This window comes from Miniopterus natalensis, chromosome 10 (assembly GCF_054644295.1).
Source record: "Miniopterus natalensis isolate mMinNat1 chromosome 10, mMinNat1.hap1, whole genome shotgun sequence".
Taxonomy (NCBI): domain Eukaryota; kingdom Metazoa; phylum Chordata; class Mammalia; order Chiroptera; family Miniopteridae; genus Miniopterus; species Miniopterus natalensis.
The window spans coordinates 40035642-40055588 of NC_142090.1; the positions used below are offsets into that span (position 1 = coordinate 40035642).

At 36.2% G+C, this 19947-nt stretch overlaps 1 protein-coding gene across 4 annotated transcripts in view; it reads left to right on the top strand.

The window, feature by feature from the left end:
- Positions 1 to 19947, top strand: part of VPS41 (VPS41 subunit of HOPS complex) — a 184681-nt gene that overhangs the window by 55132 nt on the left and 109602 nt on the right. For 2 of the 4 annotated variants that reach the window (XM_087821080.1, XM_016199147.2), the window contains exons 5-7: positions 4331 to 4405; positions 12130 to 12192; positions 15535 to 15600. In XM_087821080.1, the coding sequence (XP_087677206.1) occupies positions 4331 to 4405; positions 12130 to 12192; positions 15535 to 15600 (204 nt within the window). The remainder of the gene's footprint in view (positions 1 to 4330; positions 4406 to 12129; positions 12193 to 15534; positions 15601 to 19947) is intronic. The other 2 variants (XM_087821082.1, XM_087821083.1) reach the window with 1 other exon arrangement.

Below are 19947 nucleotides of genomic sequence, written 5' to 3' on the forward strand. Positions count from 1 at the left end.
AGATCATACGGCCAGAGGGTGTTACTGAGAAGAGGACTTCCAGTGGAGAGCTGATAGAAAAGCATTCCAGACTCTGGCAAACAAATGCAAAGGCTCTAAAAGCAGGAGAAACTACCAGAAGGGCATTGTGGTGGGAGGAGACAGACCAAGGCAGAGAATAGATAAGGTCAGAACTTGGAGGGATGGCTCTAGTGAGATCATTTAGGACTGTCATGTTATAGTAAAAACTTTGGGTTTTATATTGAGATGGGAGGCCATTAGAGGGTTTTAAGCAAAGGAATGACATCATCTGATCAACTTATTAACAATATTGCTCTGCTGGTTTGTTGAGAATGGACTTCTGGGAGAGTTAGGGCAAAGTAGGTCCAATAGTTAGGAGACCGTTACGATAGTTCAGAAAAGAATTATGGTGGCTTGAACCAGGATGGCATAGCTATAGCAGTGAGGAAAAGTGGTTAAAGTCTGGATAATTTTTGTTTGAAGAGATGATAGAAATTGCTGACAAATACATATAAAGTGTAAAACAAAAACAGGAGTCAAATTGGCTCCAAGGTTTTTTGCCCTGAGTAACAAGAAGAATGAGTTAGTCTTTAACTGAGATGCTCACAACATCAAGAAGGGCTCTTTTATGAGGGAATATCAGGATATTGGTTTTGGATATGTTTTAATTGAGATGCCTTTTAGGCATCCAAGTACATATATAAAATAGTTCTGTGTATTGATCTGAAATAGGGAGAGGTCCAGTCTAGAGACAGACATTTAGGAGTCATTTCATGGCCTGAAAGAGAATACCAAGGGAGAAACTGTTGATTAAAAGAGAAAAGGTGGAAGGACCCAACCGAGAAATAGAGATCAAGAGGTCAGAAATGGGGGGAGGGCAGGGCCTCTGCAGCAGGGGACGTCCTGGGGGGAACAGGGAGTGGGGGGGGGTGGGGTGGAGAAAGAAAAAGTTCAGGAGTATCCACCCAAAGAGACTGAGAAGGACCAACTAGAAATTTAAAAGAAAAATAAGTATGGTAATCTGGAAACAAAAAGGAGAGAGTTGTCAGCGGTGTTACATTCTTCTGTTAGGAAACATAAGTTATGACTGAATAATTACCATTATATTTAGTAATATAGGGGACATTTCATTTTAGAATTTACATGGAAGAATATAAATTCTTGAAAAAAGCCAAGGAAAGTATGAAGAGTTATGACTGGGTCTTGCCACTACCAAATGTCAGAACATACTATATACATCCTATATAATTAGATTGATGTTGAGTTGATGTAGCAGTGGACAAAGAGACCACAATTGAAAACCCAGAAGTTTATTTCAATGTATATAAAACTTTATTATGTAATAAACATAGTTTTCTTTAGAATGAGAAGGATGGATTATTTACCAATGGGGCTAGCCCAATTGGATATCATTTGGAAGAAAATAAAATGAATCCTGTAAGTAATAAAGACTTAAATGTTAGAAATAAAGCAATAACCATCTTGCAAAAAAATATAGCGGACCACATATACAATGTCTGGGTGAGGAATTGTACCAAGACCTCATATCCTAAAAATAAAAAAGGAAATTGAGAAGTAAACAACAAGCAGGTACTAGAACAATGGTAAGAGATGTGAACAAAGAATTTGCAGAAGAGCAAATTAATTGGCCTAAAGACTTTAAGAAAAATATTTAAATTTATTAGTAGTCAGGGAAATAAAGCAATGAATATTGATCTTTGGGGAAAAAAGTTAAAAAAACAAAAACAAGCTTCTGTTGCTAACAGAGATGTGAGGGAAACAGGATTCTAATACTTTGTAGGTATGATTTTCCCCCCTAATATTGCTTATGTGGTAATACAAATGGATACTACTTAGAAAGAAACACGTTGTGATGAAGTTTGCTTTATTTGTGCATGGAATACCACTGGGTGGCTTAGACACTGAGTGGTAGTTACTAGGTTCTACACAGCTCACATAACTCTTGAGGCCTCATTTTTCTTGTGAGGTGGAGATAACCATCTATCTGTGCTTACTGCTTTCCCCTGAGGTTGTGAGAATCAGCTACTCTGTCAGGTCTTTGGAAATGATACATTATGATTCAGAGAATATTAGCACAGCCATAAGCTTTTTAAAAGTATGAGTTTAAGAACAAATTATGTAAATTTTGACATGTATGTTAGAAGAAAGTGTACTTCTTAATGTAAGTTGTAGTGAAGAAGGGCCTTGTAAAGAAGGATTGCATTCAGCATTGGGGCAAAGTTCTAGCTTATAGAACTTTCTGCAGTGATGAAGACCTGTGATGTGTGCTTTCTAACATGGTTGCTCTAGTCACATGTGGCTATTGAGCACTTGCCAAGTGTTAGTGCAACTGAGGAAATAAATTCTTAATTATGTTTAATTTTAACTAATTTAACTTTCTATATAGTTATATGTGGATAGTACTGTACTGGGCGGGAGAGGAAACCTTGACATTGATCAGGCTCCACATACATATTAAATTGTAGTTTGAAGTACAGTATAACCATATGTCAATTGTAAGCATCAGAGGTATGTGGGGTTTATATTTTCCAAGAGCAAATTGGGTATTAAAATGTCATTTGGTGTGAACAAAAGATCAGAATAAGAAAACTGTTAACAGAAGATATTTATTGTGGTAAGCATTTATCCAAAGAATGTAGAAGCTGAGTATTTGGACTTCTCAGCCAGAAGTGCAGATACGCTGCTGGCCCCAGTGCTTTCCCTATTCAGCTTATGTTTTGCTTCTGTGTTTCCTTACTGCCCATCACAGTGTTCTCTTTGCAGGACACCTCTTCGCCGCTCTCAAGGTCAGAGCCCTGGCTCTGTTGCTTTTCTGTTGTGATTCTTATCCATGGGCTTCAGTTTATTCTCCTATAAAATGAATCAAATGTCTCTCTTCAAGGTCCTTTCTTCTTCTAACATTCTGGGAACTTTTTTTTTTTAAATCCTCACCAGAGGATATTCTTTCCATTGTTTTGCTTTTTTAGAGAGAATGGAAGGGGTAGGGGAGAGGAGAGGGGGGAGAGAGAGACAGAGACATCTATGTGAAAGAGACACATCGATTAGTTGCCTCCTGACTAGGGCTGGGAATTGAGCCTGCAACTGAAGTAGGTGCCCTTGGCTAGAATCGAACCTGGGACCCTTCAGTCTGCGGGCTTATGCTCTAACTACTGAGCCAAACTGGCTAGAGTCATTCTAGGAACTTTTAAGAAGATAGCTTGTGTGGTGATTTAGGGATCAAGATGAGAAAGGATTCTGTGGCCAGCTGTCTTAAAGCCTGTACCACGGGAATCTCCCTCAGCAGCATCAGTCAGTCAATAAATGGCCTTTTGAGGGCTGGGAGTCTTGGTTTGTCCTTACCTTTGCTTTCTAGCTCAGATGTTTTCCATTGGGAAAGGATCTCCCATTCAATTTTGTGTATTTCCATTTATTATCAATAAGCCAAACTATTTTAAGGTTAGATGTTTTAAAAACATTAATTTTACAAGCTCATATTGTAATTGATGATGGCTTACTTTTCAGGGTTAATTTGTTCCTGTCTTGCTTTGTGTAAGATAGTTGGGAATTGCCATTATTTAAGAAGAAGAAAAAGAAGAGCTTGTCATTTTTTAATGTTGTCAACATTCACTGTTTTTTAATTCTTTTAGAATATCCACCTGCATGAATATTTCAGTAATTAAACAGTTGGCTAAATAAAGAACTGGAAAGCAATGAAAAATATTAGAAGTGCAATTGTGTATTTACACTTGGAAAAATACATCCAAAGTAGACAGCCTGATTTGTATCTTCACAGCTTTTTAAATTTGAGATTACTCAAAAGAATAGGTAACAAAGTTAATCAACTAGACCCTGTGAATTTCTTCCAAAAGTACTAAGCATAAAGTATAAATAAAAATTGATTTAGTAATTTATAAGAGAAGAACAAATAGATTGGTTGGTGAACCAAAGTAAAACAATGAATTTTTCTTTACATCATGATTTTTATTTTGGCTTTATTTTATCCTTTTAATGGGTTTGGTTGGGAAAGAATTTTAGGAGTGTGGAATAAATAGAACAGAAAAATAAAAAGATATATACATGTAAGAAAAATAACATTTTAGGGACCTCAAGTGTGTGAAATAGTTTGGGGAAAATCTTAGGTTTCTGAGCATGTTATATGTCTGGGAACAGAGCTGTATTTTACCATTTTTCTTTGCAAAAAAAAATGTTTTTGGTTCATGCATCTAAACTAATACACAACTTGTATCACTTAATTTTACAAAGCTCCAAGGCATTTGGTTATTGATATATGTATTCCTAAAGATTTACATGTTGGTTTTTTTTTTAATAGAGTCCTGTGAAGATAAATCAGATTAGCTTGGATGAAAGTGGAGAACACATGGGCGTGTGTTCAGAGGATGGCAAGGTATGATCCGATATAGTCACCTTGAAAGCACTGTTCTGGCACTGGGGACTGGGATGTTACCCAACTGCAAGTGCTCAGAAAAGCGCTCTGCTTACTGTATACCTCCATTAGGAGAAACTTGCTTATTCTTTTTGGGTATGGACTTGCTTCCTATTGCTCATAATTAAAATAAAATATATTTTTCACAAATGTGCCTTAGGAAAAGTAATTATGAGAATGTCAATAATGTAACTAGTATTAAGCTGATTAACAGCTGTGGCAGGGGAACATGTCACCTTAATCATTACTGCTTTGCCACTTATACTTCAGTGACTATCTGCAGTTCCTGCAAGACAGTAGTTTAATGCCTTTCTGCCATAAATCCACAAAATTGGATTTTGTGAGTATGATTTCTGTGGGCCGGTGGTGTTCATTTTCACACAAGTTATGAATGTTTCTCTTGAATTATAGAATCTTTTGATAAGCAATCATAGCTTATCAGAAGAATAAAGTGTCTTACAATGGCCACATTAAATAAATGTAAAATCAATATATGTACAGTTTTCTAAAAACCTGGCACCCACTTCCTTGATCGAGGACATACATCATTTGTGCAGTGTATAACTAACAATTATTAGTGCTTCTTGCTGATGTTGAGCTGTGATATTTACTGGTTGTGGTGATTGATTTTCCACTTATAACAATGTCTTTTTTGTTTTTCAGTCAATGGAAGTCTTTTCTAATGTTGGTTTGCAATGATAAAATTCTAATGCACACTGTATTTAAGATACTTTTCTAAAATAACAGTTTAAGAAGAGTGCATTAAGAATCATTAAAGAATCTTACTTATTCCTGACTGAAGAGAGCAGAATTTCTAATCTAATTTCACATCTTTTTACGTGATTTAAATTCAGTGTGCTATTAGGATGAGTAAATTAAAAACAATATACTAGTATAAAAGATTTATACCCATTTAATCTGTTACCAAAAGAAAAATGAAGTCTTCTTGACATATAAGAATGCATTTTCTGTATCTAAGCCTAATGTTTCTTAAAGAGTCTTTTGAAATAGTAATTGGAACACTCATGCTTTTCAAAAAGCACTGTCAAATTTTATAACACCTTCTGAAATTCTGAGCTGAACCAGACTGTCAAAGAGAGATTGAGGGAGGAGGAGTTATGTGCAGAAATTGAGAAGAATTACCCAAACTATTGAAACATATTTGTATTTATATATTTGTAAGAAAGATCATCTTCATTTTGTTTTCTTCTTCTGGGCTCTTATCAATTTAATTGAACTAATTTGTTGAAAGAGAATATTCAGTTTTTGAATTGAAAAAATAATTTTTATTAAGGTGATTCATCTAGGAATTTTCAGAGTTTTAAATTTTGAAGAATTATTATTTGATGTAGCAAAGTGGGTATTTTAACTACTATTTCTAGGGAATAATGAGATGACCCTCAGATATCTCTGAGGGTACACTTCTTGGCAAACATCTTTGTTTTTCTATTTTAGTCAAATTTATAACTGCTATATTTTGGCGTAGACCCATGATACATTTTAAAAAATACTTTTCTCATATATTTTATTAGTATTGGTAGAATTGAAAATTAAGTATTTTAGTGCATATTTTTATATAAGCTAGGCTTTACCACTGGCTAGCCGGTATTGTGAAAATTGAGTAGCTAGTATAGAGTGAACTGGTAAAGTGGCTAATGATGATAAAACAAAGATTATTGCATAAACTCCAGGTATCTAGATAAATGTGTCTTTAAAGGGCTGTTGTGATTTTTCTTTCTCTAATGTATTAGGACTCCTAGATAAATATTTATGTTCTATTTCAAAGATAACCTTTGATATTTGTATTCAGTTTTAAAGTTATAATTCTAACAGTTGTTTAAAATGTTCTGTTTATCAGCTGGTGTTCATTTCTATCTTTATTCCATGGCATCTTTGTGCTTGAGTTCTAAATTTTGACATATGCTCACAAATATATTGTGTGTGTGTGTGTGTGTGTGTGTGTGTGGTTTCAGTTTATTGGTATACATTTTTACATAACTTTCTGATAAGTACATACAAGGTTTATTACCTGATCTGTTACATATATTGCCTTTATACATAAACTAGAATCAGTGTAGTATAGAGTTCTCAGTTGAAATATTTTCTCTCAAAATTTTGGGAATGTTGCTCCCTTTTGTCTGACCTTCATTTTTGTAGACATATCTGAGGCCAGTCTATCTTTGTTCTTTCACAAAATCTTTTTAATTTTTTTCTTGGCCTGCCTTGGAGCTCAGACTAATAACAGTAGCAACAACAATGACAATAAACAGCCTTTATAATGCAGTTTGTTAAATTATGTCCTCTTTGGGTCTGTTTTCCTTAATTTTGTCTGGAACACAGTAAGTTATTTTGATCCATATTCTGAAGTATTGTTTTCATTTCAGGAAAGTTTACTTCAGTTCTGATTTTGATTATTGCTTCAGTTCCATTTGTTTTCATTTCTTCAAAGAAACTCAGTAATACTTAGGCTGGAGGCAGTGTCATGCAGAGGCTAAGAGCAGAGCTCTGTATTCCACATGCCTGTGAGGCAGTCCCACTTCCCTGTACCATGCTGGGCATGTTGTTTGCCCTCCCAGTGCCTCCACTTCCTCACTTGGGCAGTGGGCACAGTGGAGTCCTGCGTGGGAATGTCTCAAGGTGTCAGGTGTGTGGTGAGCTCTCCACCTAGGTTAACCATTTTTATTGCTAACCATTCATTTCTTAACCCATTGCAGTCTGACCTCTCCCCCTAAACTTTTCAAAGTAAGAGGGTGAATGCATAGACACTATTCACTCTTCCTCTCTTTCCTAAAATTTGTAAGTTGTAAGAAAATTGGTCATATTGTGCCACCTCCCCCCCATATGTGCTTTGCTTTCTCATTGTTTTTATTCTCTTATTTCTTTATCAGGGAGAGTTCTTCTACTTGTTTGTTCCCTTTGCTGATTTGCTATTCTTCCAGCGTCAACTTTACTTTGTGGAGTAGAGTGTTATTTCATTTTGCATTTTTAATATTCCCGAAATCTTTGTCTCTCCCAGCTCTATTTTCGTATTAGCCTTATATATATTTAATTTTTTTAAATTACAACTTCATATATGTCTTAGAGTGTTAGGCAATGTGGTCTAATGGTTAAGAGTGGAATTTACCTGCCACTGTGTTTTAGCTGTGTGATGTCTACTAAGTTATTCATGCCTCTGTGCCTTAATCTGTTCCCATCTCTATAAAATGGATATAATAATAGTACCTACCTCGTTGATTATTAGGAGGAATAAATGAGTAAATATATGTAAATTTTTTGGAAAAGTACCTGGAGCAGAAGAAACACATAGTAATTATTAGCTTTTATCATCCTTGTCGTCATCACCATCAATAACATCATTCTGTCTTTCTGCTCCAGATTTATGGAGGGCTTTTCTTCTTACTGAAATTGCCAGAGTTTTCTAGTTTTTCTTTCTTTTTTGGTTACTATTAAAACATTTTTAAAAGCATAGGTTTCTCCCTCAAAATCATTGGAATTTTGTTCTGCAGTATTCTTTTTATAGCCCTTGCCTGTGTTTTTGTTGATTGTTTATCCATTTCAGAACAAGAGGAACTCTTTCTAAACCTGGGTTAGCGAAGAGATTTGTGTATGACTGCTCTTGACCCTGCGTGTTATCATTTTGGGTGTTGTAGAATCACTTCTTAGCTCCACACAGGGGGCCTGTTAATGAGCTCAATTTCCTCTGACCAAAGGTAATCAGTTAAGGCAGCTGCCCCAGAGTGAAGTGGGAGCCTCTCTTGTAGTCCCTGCCTGCTCTCTGACACTCTACATGGGTGGAGAAGATGAAAAACAGCAGTAGTCCCTGTGAGGGTCTCTTCGGCTACCTCCCTCGATGTAATGACAGTTTACATGTTCATCCCTGTTCTAATTCTTGACCCGTTGTTATTTGGAACCGGGGTTTGAGAGAGGCTGTTTCAAGGGAAATACCAATTGGGAGGGTCATCTGACACTCTGGGCACCTCATTCACAGTCATTCGTTGTCAGGTGGTCTGTCACCCAATTCTCTGGCTAGAAATCCATGCTAAAGTGGAGAAAGATACATAATCTTCCTTACTGTTTCATGAGGGTACCTTTTCTTTACTTCAAGCAGTAAAACACACATCTCAGACCTTCTATGCCTCGTGAAGTTATATTGTTTTTTTATACTGGAGAAGATAAGGACAGTTGAGGAAAATGTTATTCAGTTAAGCATAGTAATAGAGACTGACCTAAGAATCCTAATCTGCTTTGTTGCCTTCAGCGAACACTCCTCCAGCCCCTGTTCTGGGTATGACAGAATTTTTGCTTCTGACTAGTTCTCAAGGGTAGTGATGAGTGTCAGCCTGTTTGCTAAGAACTTCTGTGATTTGTTCTCTTTTCTGTTTATTCCTCCTCATCACTCTACCATTATATTTTCAATTTGGATTCATAATTTAAAAAAAAATATTTTTTATTAATTTTTAGAGAGAGGAAGGGAGGAGAGTAGGGGGAGAGAGAGAGAAAAACAAACATTGATGTGAGAGTGAAACATTAGTTGGCCACGTCCTGTATGCCCCCCACTGGGAATCAGCCTGAAACCTGGACATGTGCCCTGGCTGGGAATCATACTAGCAACTGTTTCGGTGCATGGGACGATGCCCAACCAACTGAGCCACACCAGCCAGGGCTGCATTCATAATTTTTAAAGGGACATTTATCCCTGGCAATTTATAATTTAATTTTCAGTATTAGATTCACAATCCTAGTATTAATGCTATCCTTTGCTGATACCTCAGTCATTTTCAACAGGCTTATACATCATTTATTTACATCACAAATACTTTTCCTTACAATGGACATCACTTAACTTTTGTTCTTAAAATCACCTTTACCTTACTAAAGGTAGAAGGAAGTTTATCCTTTTGAATTAATAGCCTGCTTCATTTTTCAACCTCTGTTATAGAGTTGCATAATTCAAAATCTAATATTCACCTTCACTTCAGTTTGGCAAATATTTGGGACTTTTGAGTGTTTTTTTCCTCTTCTACTTTTCTTACACTTTACAAGGAAAGATATATTTCTTATTTGCAAGTTTTAGGCTATCTCACATAATGACATTATGTAGAAAAATAGGGCTTGGAATATTTTTCTTGCTTTTGATGACCTTAGGCAAGCCATTTATTTTTCTGCAGAATTGTCTGTTGAACAGGCATAATGGTGTTTGCTCTGATACCTAGCATTGTGGCTATCAGGGTCAAGTAAGGTAGAGCAGGATTTTCAATGCTGGCTACATCCTATCAATTGAGGACCTTTAAAAATAAAGTTTCACCCCACCAGAAAGCTTAATTTGTCTAGGGTAGAATCTAGTCACTAGTAACTGTGCAGTGCAGTCAGTTTTCAGAACCACTGAGGTAAAGCATGTGGAATCATTGAGAGATATGTTAGTAGTAATAAATACACCATTTGACACATAACCATGTTGTCACGTTGTACAGAAGGGAAATAGCTTATGTTAGAAGAATTTAAACTTCCTAGTTCAGCATGAGTTTATACTGAGGTAACTTCAGTAAGTTGACCACTTAATGATTTACTCCATTAAAATTCAGATGATATGCCCCTACTTTTACCTGAATTTCTTGGATTTGAGGGGATCAATTAGGTTAAGCTTCCCTTGGGTAAAGTAAAACTCTGAATGCAATGCTTTTTGTTCTTGTTTCTTAATCACTATTTTATAAGAAGTCTATTGCATCTTACGCTTATACATTTATAGAAAAATAGTGATTTGATACTCTCTAAACAATGAGAAGCAAGGTGGTGGTGGGCATACATGTATTGTCATGTTAAGAATACATTCTAACAGACTAGTTCAGGGTAAATCAAATTCCTTCTGTGTTACATTGTACCTTGTGCTGTTCTTGGAACCCAAATGACATAATTGGCACAGGGGTATAAAAACAATAGTCACAAAATGAATGGAGTCTCCTGTAGATTTTAGGTTTTAGTGAATAGATTTATCTCCAAAATTATAACATAACTAAATTTCCCTGTTTGAACTTGCAACAATGAACCACTCACAACTTACCAAGGTTAAAACAAAAAGAAATCAAAAGTTGGAATAGTTTTATATCTATTTTATAAATTGAATTTGTAATTAAAAACTTTTCACAAAGAAGCCATTGGATCCAGATGGCTTCACTAGTGAATTCTTACAGAATTTAAAGAAGAAAAATACCACTTTTGTAGCGATTAGAAAAACAGTAAACACATCCCAAGTGTTAGGAAATAGTTCTAAGTGGCCCTAATAGTTCCAAGTGTTTAAGGGCTCCTGGAATTCTTATGCTCTGCTAGTGAGAGTGTAAATTGATCAAAACCACTTTGTGAAATAGTTTGGCCATTTCTTAAATATGAATAGATGCATAACCTCTGACTCAGCAATATCATTCCTAGTTATATAAATGTGTATAAAAGTGCACCAAAAGATTCATAAAGAGTGTTCATTGTAGCATTATCATAATTGCCCCAGTCTGGAAATAATCCGAATGATCGATGGAAGATGGATGATACATAAATTTCATACATTGAAATACTACACAGCAGTAAAAGAAATCAGCTACTGCTGTACAGTGGTATTGATAAATCTCACAAAGAAAATGTTGAGTGAAAGAGGCCAGTGAAATAGCTAATGGTTTCATTTACGTAAAATTCGGACACCACCACATCTTAACTATGGTGATCCATTTCAGAGTAGCAGTTAGGTTGTGACTGGGAAGGGACGAGAAGGAGCTTCTCGGGTTTTCCTTCTTGGTCTGGGTGGTAGTTTCAGGGGTATGTTCACATCATAAAAGTTTGTAAAGCTGTAAAGTTATAATTTGTGTTATAACTCTATGTTATAAAGTTATAACATATGTCTATTATTCAGTTATTTTTAAGCAAACAACTCAGAAAATAGGTTAAGTATGAATAAAGTAGCCTGGAACAATTTTAAGGGAGGCACTGATAAGTAGAAACTTAAACCATATATTTATACACTCTCATTATATTCAGCATCAGATTGTAAGTGAAGTGCAGTTACTCGATTTCTTTCAATATTGATCTGCATGTTGATTTATATATGACTCAAGAAACTCCTTTTTCCTTTAAGGGAAGGAAGAGACTTCCTTTAGGGATAGCATATGGGAATAAAAGAATACTAGTAACCTATTCATATATGTTTTGTTTTATTTATTTAAAATATGTTGTTTTTTTGTTGATTTCAGAGAGATGAAGGGAGAGAGAGAGAGAAACATCAATGATGAGAGGGCCATTGATGGGCTGTCTCCTGCATACCCCCTACCAGGGATTGAGCTGCAACCCAGGAATGTGCCTTGACTGGAATCGAACTGTGACCTCCTGGTTCATAGGTCCATGCTCAGCCACTGAGCCGGCTGGGCATATATGTGTTTTATTTTTTTAAATTGGCATCATTTAATTAAAAAAAATGTGTAGTGAGTAAAGGGAACTCTATCCATGAGATGCTTATAAAAGCTTAATTATAGTGGAGTACTCTCACCCTGTTAGAATTGTTTTCATTGGATGTATAAATAGAGACCACAAGGGTCTTAGATTATTAAATGTTTTACTTTTTTTTTTTAAAGTATATGTCTTCACTGACTCAGCAGCCTTCTTTGTTGCTGTCATAGTGGAATGACAGGATCTATTTAATTTTTTAGGTGCAAGTATTTGGACTATATTCTGGAGAAGAATTTCATGAGATTTTTGACTGTCCCATTAAGGTAAGTATTCAGTAAGTTTTAATTTTTCTAAGGGTTTTCTCAATGAAGGCCATAGGATTACAATACTTTGAGTGCTACCAATTTTCCATTCATTTTGTCAATAAGCATCTATTAAACACAGTGTACTCTAGGTCCTATTTGATGCTTTAAAGGAGCACAGGATGTATACTATGTGATTGTGATCTCAGTATATCTGCATGAATATTCTTATAGTGGGTGAGATGATACACACACACAGAGTCTGTGATTAAAGACTCAAGTTGGTATAAACAATATTAAGGAGTCCAAAGCTGAGAGAAGTTACTTTTAGCTGTTCTTGTTAGTGATGGCTTTAGATGGAATGATGTTTGGGCTTTAGTAAATGGACAGGGCAGATGGAGAAGTTGGCTTTCCATGTGGAAGAACAATGTAATAGAAATGGAAAGGCTAGAAATTTCAAATTGTGTTCAGGAAGTAGCAAATGGTCTAGTTTAGATGGTGCATGAAACAGTCTTGGCAGGAATGCTGTATGGGCGGGTTGGAGCTGGCTTTATACTCAGGCTAAGGAATTTGGATTCCATCTGATAAGGAGAAATTATTGAATGTTTAAGAACAAAAAAGTGACATAAACAGGTATGCTTAAGGAAAATTAATATGGTGACTGTATACAGTATAGACTGGGAGGCTGATAGCCACAAGACAAGAAGACCAGTTTTAGATAAACAGTTACATTAGTTAAAATGATTATTACAGTTGTTAAAGGAAGAGGTCATTTCTTTTTTTCACTTGTTTATTCTAACATTTATGGATCGACAGTTAAAGGGGAGAAAATATCAGATGGCTTTAGATGGTGTTTTAGAAAGCAGGGTGAGTTAAGGAGGAGAGTGACTGGGGACAAGAGATAATTTAGAAGGCTTATGCAGTACTCCAGGCAGGGCATTACAGGATCTCAGTAAAAAGAGCAATAGTGAGTAAAGGCATACTTTGGAGATCCTGTGGATTCAGTTCCAGACCACTGCAATAAAGCAAGTATCACAATAAAGCAAGTCATAATCTTTTTGCTGGTCTTGACTTCAGTTTGTTAAAGCACAACACCTGTGAAGCTCAATAAAATGAAGTGCAATAAAGTGAAATGTGCTGTATTCAGGATGGAGTAGAAGACATGAATTTGGAAAGCCTTTGGGAAGTAGACCTAGCCGGCCTTGGTGATGGATTTGATGAAGGGTGATGAAGGAGATGAGGGTAAATCTAGGTTCTTGCTTTGGCATTGGTGTGGGAATGCCATCTTGCAATAAGGGGTGATTTGAGTAAGGACTTTGCTGGTTTGCTTTTGAGTTTAGATAACTATACTACATTTGTTAGGAATATTATGGAGGTTTTGGAAACATGAGTGTGGGGCTTAGGATGGAGATTGGCCCTAGAAGCACAAAGTTGATAACCACAGCTGAGTAAGATAAAGCCACTTTTAAAGATATTATCTAGTTAAAAGTTAAAGAGTGAGCAGAGAAGAAAACTGATGATGAAATTGTAGAACAATCTAAGTTAAAAGGTTTAGGCAGTGTGGGATGGGGGGGGGAGTGAACAACAGCAAGGGATCTAAGAAGAATCAGTTAGAAGGAACAGAGGAGATTGAAAACAGGTGTCAGGAAGCCAAAGGAGAGAGTTTCCAGAAGGAAGGAGAGGGCAGTGGTGTGGAAGGCAGTGTGGAGACAGAAACAGGGCATTTTATTTGGTAATTATAAAGTCACTGGCAGCCTCAGTGAGGACAGTTTCAAGAGCAGGAGGATCACCATATATTACAAAGTAATCTGAAGATAAAGAAATAGAAACAACTAGTATAGACTCTTCTTTCAAGAAATTTGGTAACAAAGAAGAGAGATCATCTGGTGGATAGAGAGGGGGGCAGTGCCGAGTGAAGATTTCTGCAGATCGTGTTTTGGTATATGGTAGAAAATCAGTAGAGAAGGAAGATTGAAAACGAAAGGGAATACTTAGTGGAGCAGCAGTAAGGAATGGGATCAACTACATAGGGAGGGAGAGTAGCCTTGGAAAGAGTCCTGCAGCCTCTGCCTGTGAGACTGGCAGGAAGGAGCTGAGCTGAGCCTCACTATTGCTAAGTTGGGTGGTGGAGAAGCAGCAGTTAAGGGCAGTAACCCTGACTGCCTTGTTTCCTTAGAGATGAAGGGGAGAAAGGGATAATATAATGTGAATGAGTTGCATAGAGGATGTCTGGAATAATAGTTGCTATCTAGTTATGTATTTATAAGAATGCTAAAAGGACTCTTATGAGAGGTTTTAAGTGTAAAACAAAGAATAAGTGATTTTGTTGGTATCTGGGGTAGATTAGGAAAGTGTTGAAGGGAAGAAAGGCTAACCTGGGAGGAGGGAGGAATGGTTAGAGAAAGAGGAGTCATGCTAGAAGCCCTAAAAATGACAGTGCGAAAGAGGAATTTATTCCACTGGAGGGTGGAAATGTATCAGTTAATAAGAACAAAAGATATATTTATTTGAAGGTTTATGAAAGTATAATTGTGTGGATTTTTAAAATTCCTGGAAATGTACTTTGTGTTAAGTTAGAAAAAAAACAACCCAAAATGCATTGGTGATTACAGGGGTTTGGGGGTAAGAGGATACAGTCAGAGTATGAGTAGGCTTACAGCCATAGAAGGGAGCCCACAGGCAGTCCTGTACCAAGTGGTGCCAGGAGACCTTCAGAAAGCCACTGGCAAGTGATGTGGGAAGGGATGGGGGTGGAGAAGCCTGGGGAGAAAACCTGTGTGAGAGGTTGGGAAGAGATTGGCTGAGTGGAGAGAGAGTGAGAACCAGGGGGACAGGAACTGAGGGTGGAGGTAAAAGGGAAGGTCCTGAATGGTTAGCTCCATAACTCTCGGGTCCTGTGGCTCTTTGATGCAACTACGCTCAATGTCTCTGAGGCTGCATTGCACTACCTGATCCACTTGGTGCCTTCAATCATTGGAAGGCATCCTGGTGAAGGACAGAGCTAGTTGCGTTCTTTCTCTGGGATCTTTCGTGAATTGTATTCAGTTGCAAACATTCATGACATCTTACTGCCTTGATTGACCCTACCTTGTGGTCTGTAAGGAGGGAGACTCTTCACTCAGCCAGAAACTAGAACTAATTCACTCTCATCTTTTAGCTTTGACCTGGCTTCATAGAAGAAATATTTTCACATGAGCAGAACTCAGATATCCTCAATTGTTGCAGAATATTACCTGAATAGATTACTTCCTACCAATATATAAGGATAATTTTTATATTATGCTGCCTATAATGTATGAAGTATTTTTATTCTGTGCCTTAACCATGACTCCTAAACTAGCGTCAGGTTCTTGTTCCCTGTAGATCATCGCTGTGCACCCGCACTTCGTGAGATCCAGCTGCAAGCAGTTTGTGACTGGAGGGAAGAAGGTAAATACTCTGTCTGCATCACATGCAGTCTTTGAGAGGGGGTGTGTGTTTGCTCTTTAATTTATCCTTAATATTTTTAATGTTTGACTATTCATTAGGAGAAATTTTGATAAACAACAACATAATGAAATCATAAGACCATCATCTCTTGAGGGAGGTGTGGCCCAGTGTGTTTCTCACTGACATTCCTTTGGAATAGCTTCAGAGCAGGAGAAAAAGAGACAGGTTGTTACTCAAACTATCATTTAACACTTTGAAATATTGTCTCTTCCACAAAAAAGAGGTAGCATTTAAAAATAACAAAATCAATTAAATTAGTGTTCTTTTTTCCCTTTGTAGAAAATCTCGCAGGCCTTGATAAAGTTTTAGAACAGTTCTGGCTATTTTTACTGACTTGTTTCTGGCATATTTTATTATCTTAGCACTGTTTTAAAATAAGAGAGTAAAATAATCCTTTTGTGCATTTATATGTTTGTTTATAGCTTTAGTAAATTGTAAAACAATATTTCTATTTGTAGAAATTTTTTTTCTATTTTTATTAACCAGTGGTATTTTCAAAAACATTTTTATAACAAAATGCTATACTGTGCTGGCACTGTGCATTTTATTTCATATTCATTTTTGAACTCAGTGAAAGGAAGCGGTCTGTGGTTATTTCTGTGGCAGTGTATAGCTGTAGAATGGCTACTTTGAGGCTCAGATACTGAATGTTTTCAAATGGTTTATGATAGCTATCTTTTTCCCTTATTCTGCTGCTTCACAGAATGATAGTGTTACCAAGCTAGGGCCAGCTACCTGATGCACATAAGAGGCAAAACTATGACATTGGCTTTGGAGAGAAGAAAGGGGGTTTTTCTTTGCTGAGATGACCCTCAGGAGACAGGAGGCACCACTTAAATCTGTCTCCCCAATCTGGACAAATTTTAAGGGTTAGTGAGAACAGGGTGGCATGTGGTAGTGCTGGGGAGCAAGTTTTTATTAGAGGGTTTTGGAACTTTACTAATTATGGTGTAGAGTTGATGGGCAAGAGAAAAAATGGAATTGATTGTTCACTTCTATATTTGTCCATATTTTCTCTAGGCACCAACTCATCCTTATTGAAAGAACTTATTAGAGTTTCATAGACTGAAGATTCTTGGTTCAGGAGTCATCTTGAGGACAGGGGTGGTGCCTGCTTAGTACTGTCCTTGTAAAATAATTCAAAGAGTGTCTTAATCACCAATTTGCTTTAAGGGAGCAGAACTAGTGTGCTGTTTCAATAGGGCAGGAAAGCATACTGGTCATTACCTTACCCAGCATTTCTCAAGCACTGGTTTTAGTTCATTGTCATGGTTGAGTGACAGGTCTTGTAGATTCTGATTCCATTTCACAGCACAAAGCCAAGATTTTACCAACTCTGATTTCTGGTTGAGAGCTAGCTAGTTTTTTTTCTCCCACCCCACAACCCTCCGTTATCTTTAGGTTGTAGTCTCATTAGCCTCATATAAAAATGTATGTGAGATTAATCAGTGGGAATTGCAGATTTAATTCTAACATTCTCTATCTTAGATCTGCAGTTGACCAAACTACCTTACTTGTCTTTGTTGACCTCAGGAAAGAGTAGCTTTAAAATTCCCCTTGTTAAAGTATTTCTTTACTGAACTCTTTTCTGGTAGGACTTGTTATATGACTTATAGCGTAAATTCACTTAGCTGTACTTTAAAGTCATGCATTTTTTAATTTAAAACTCAGTGGGGATAAAGAATGCTGAGCCACTTTTTTTGTTTGTTTTTTAAGTGGCTTAAAACAATAAACTTTTGCCCATCTGGAATGCTAAGTTGGTTGAGTGTCATCCTGTGCACCAAAAGGTTACTAGTTGAATTCCTGGTTGGGGAACATGCCAGAGTTGTTTCTCTCTCACATCAATGTTTCTCTTTCCTCTCTCTCTCTCTCTCTCTCTCTCTCTCTCTCTCTCTCTCTCTCTCTCTCTCTCTCTCTCTTCCCCTCCTTCCTCTTTCTAAGCAAGTCTTGGGTGAGGATTAAAGGAGAAAAAACAAAATAAAAAATAAACAATAAACTTTTATTACCTCATAAAAATTCAGAATTCAGAGATTAAAGCATGGCTTACCTGTGTGGTTCTGGCTCAGCATCTTTCTTGAGGTTTCAGTTTAGATTTTGGCTGAGTCTGCAGTTATCTGAAGGCTTGACTGGGGCAGGAGAAGCAGCTTCTAAGATGTCTGCTGTCTTTTTAATACTAATTCTCATAAAATATCAGTAACTTAAAATGTTTATAAATCACTGTGGCTTAAGTATTTCCCTAGTGTGGGATGCAGTTTTGAGTTCTAGTTTCTAATTTCAGGAGTTAGATATTTTATAGTTGTTCCCTATTTCTGAAATGAAAGAGCATATTAGAGATAGTATGAGTAGAGATGTCCAAGTGGTAAGACTCAAACTCTGAAGGTGGGATATTTCTGTATTGATTTCTGTTCTTAATAATCAGCTTATTTGTGGAGTTTAATGATTACTTTTATCCTGTGAGGGATACCTGTAGTCTCATCAGGTTTGCCATAACAGTTTTGCTGCCTGAATGTCTTGTCAACATGCAGTATACCTGGGTTAACTGTGCTAATAACATATTCTTCATCCTTCTATTTAACATTTTATATCACTTACAGATATCTTAGGATATAGTGTGAATGTAGCTGTTTGGGCCAGAGCTCACTGAGTAGATATATGAACATTATGCAGACAACAGAGCAGCCCATCATCCAAATGCAGATGAGGTAATGAGGAAGGAGGCTGGAATTTATACAGAGATATACATTCTGATAAGCAGTAAAATAAGTAGAATTCACTAAATGCCAAAACAGGCTAGAAAATCATGGATTTGGTTCATCTCTGGTTATACTACTTGACAAGTTTTCCTATGTTCAGTGTTCTATGAGAGAACATTCTGATATCTCATTTTTTCTATTCTGTTCTCCAGGAACACATCTGTAGACATTTCTTTCCAAGAACAAAAAGATGTTTAATTGAGTGTATACAAAATAAAAACAGTTCAAGTCATCTGGTGAAAAACTTTTTAAAAATGATATTATTAAGGTAGAATTTCTGGATTAAAATAATTTAAAAGAAAAAAAAAACCCTACAGGTTTAGTATCTGATAAAAGTATATGTGTGAATGTGTGATGTGTTGAAGTGAAGAATCATATGATTACACATGTCAATGTAAGTGATGTTAAGTCACCTCCTTTAGATTTTTAATAGTTTTGTTGATATATAATTTGTATACCATAAAGTTCAAAGTTCAGTGATTTTTAGTATATTTACAGAGTTGTGCAATCATCACCATAATGTAATTTTAGAATATCATCCCAATAAAGGAACCTTGTACCCGTATTAGCATCACTCTCTATCCACCTTCTTTCCCTTCCCAGTACTAGCAAATCACTAACCTACTTCATTTCTCTATAAATTTTTCCATTCTGATAAATTCAGAAAAATTTTCATTCAAATAAATTCTGGATATTTTGTGTAAGTGGACTCATACAGTACGCAGCCTTCTTTTCTGACATCTTTCATTAGTTTTCTAGGTACATCCATATTATAGCATATATCAGTACTTAATTTCTTTTTATGGCCAAATCATATTTTATTGTATGGATATATATTTTATTTAGACATTTATTAGTTGATGGACATTTGGGTTGCTCTACCTTTTGACTATTATGAATGCTACTGTGAACATTCATGCACAGCTTTTTGTGTGGCCGTGTATTTTCATTCTTGGGTGTGGAATTATTATATGGTTAACTCTCTGCTGAACACTTTGAAGAATTGTCAAACTGTTTTCTAAAGTGACCACACCATTTCACATTCTCACTGGCAATGTGTGAGAGTTAATTCTCCATATTATCACTAATACTCAATTTTATCTGTTTTTGATTATAGCCATCTGTTGGGTGTGAAATAGTATGTCATTGTTGTTTTGATTTCCATTTAATAATAACTAATGATGTGAGCATCTTTTCATGTGCTTATGGGCTATTCGCATGTCTTCTTTAGAGGAATGTCTGTTTCACTTTTTTGCCCACTTTTTGATTGAACTATTTGTCTTTTTATTATGCAGTTGTACATTCTTTATATATTCTGGATACATGTTCCTTATCTATATATGATTTGCAGATATTTTCCCCCAGTCTGTTTGTTGTCTTTTTACTTTATTGAAGTGTTATTTGAAGTACAGAAGCTTTTAATTTTGATGAAATCTCATTTAACTGTTTCTTTTTTCTTTTGACACTTGTGTTTTCTGTGTTATATTTAAGAAGTCATTGCTTAATCCAAGGGTCATGAAGATTTATACCTGTG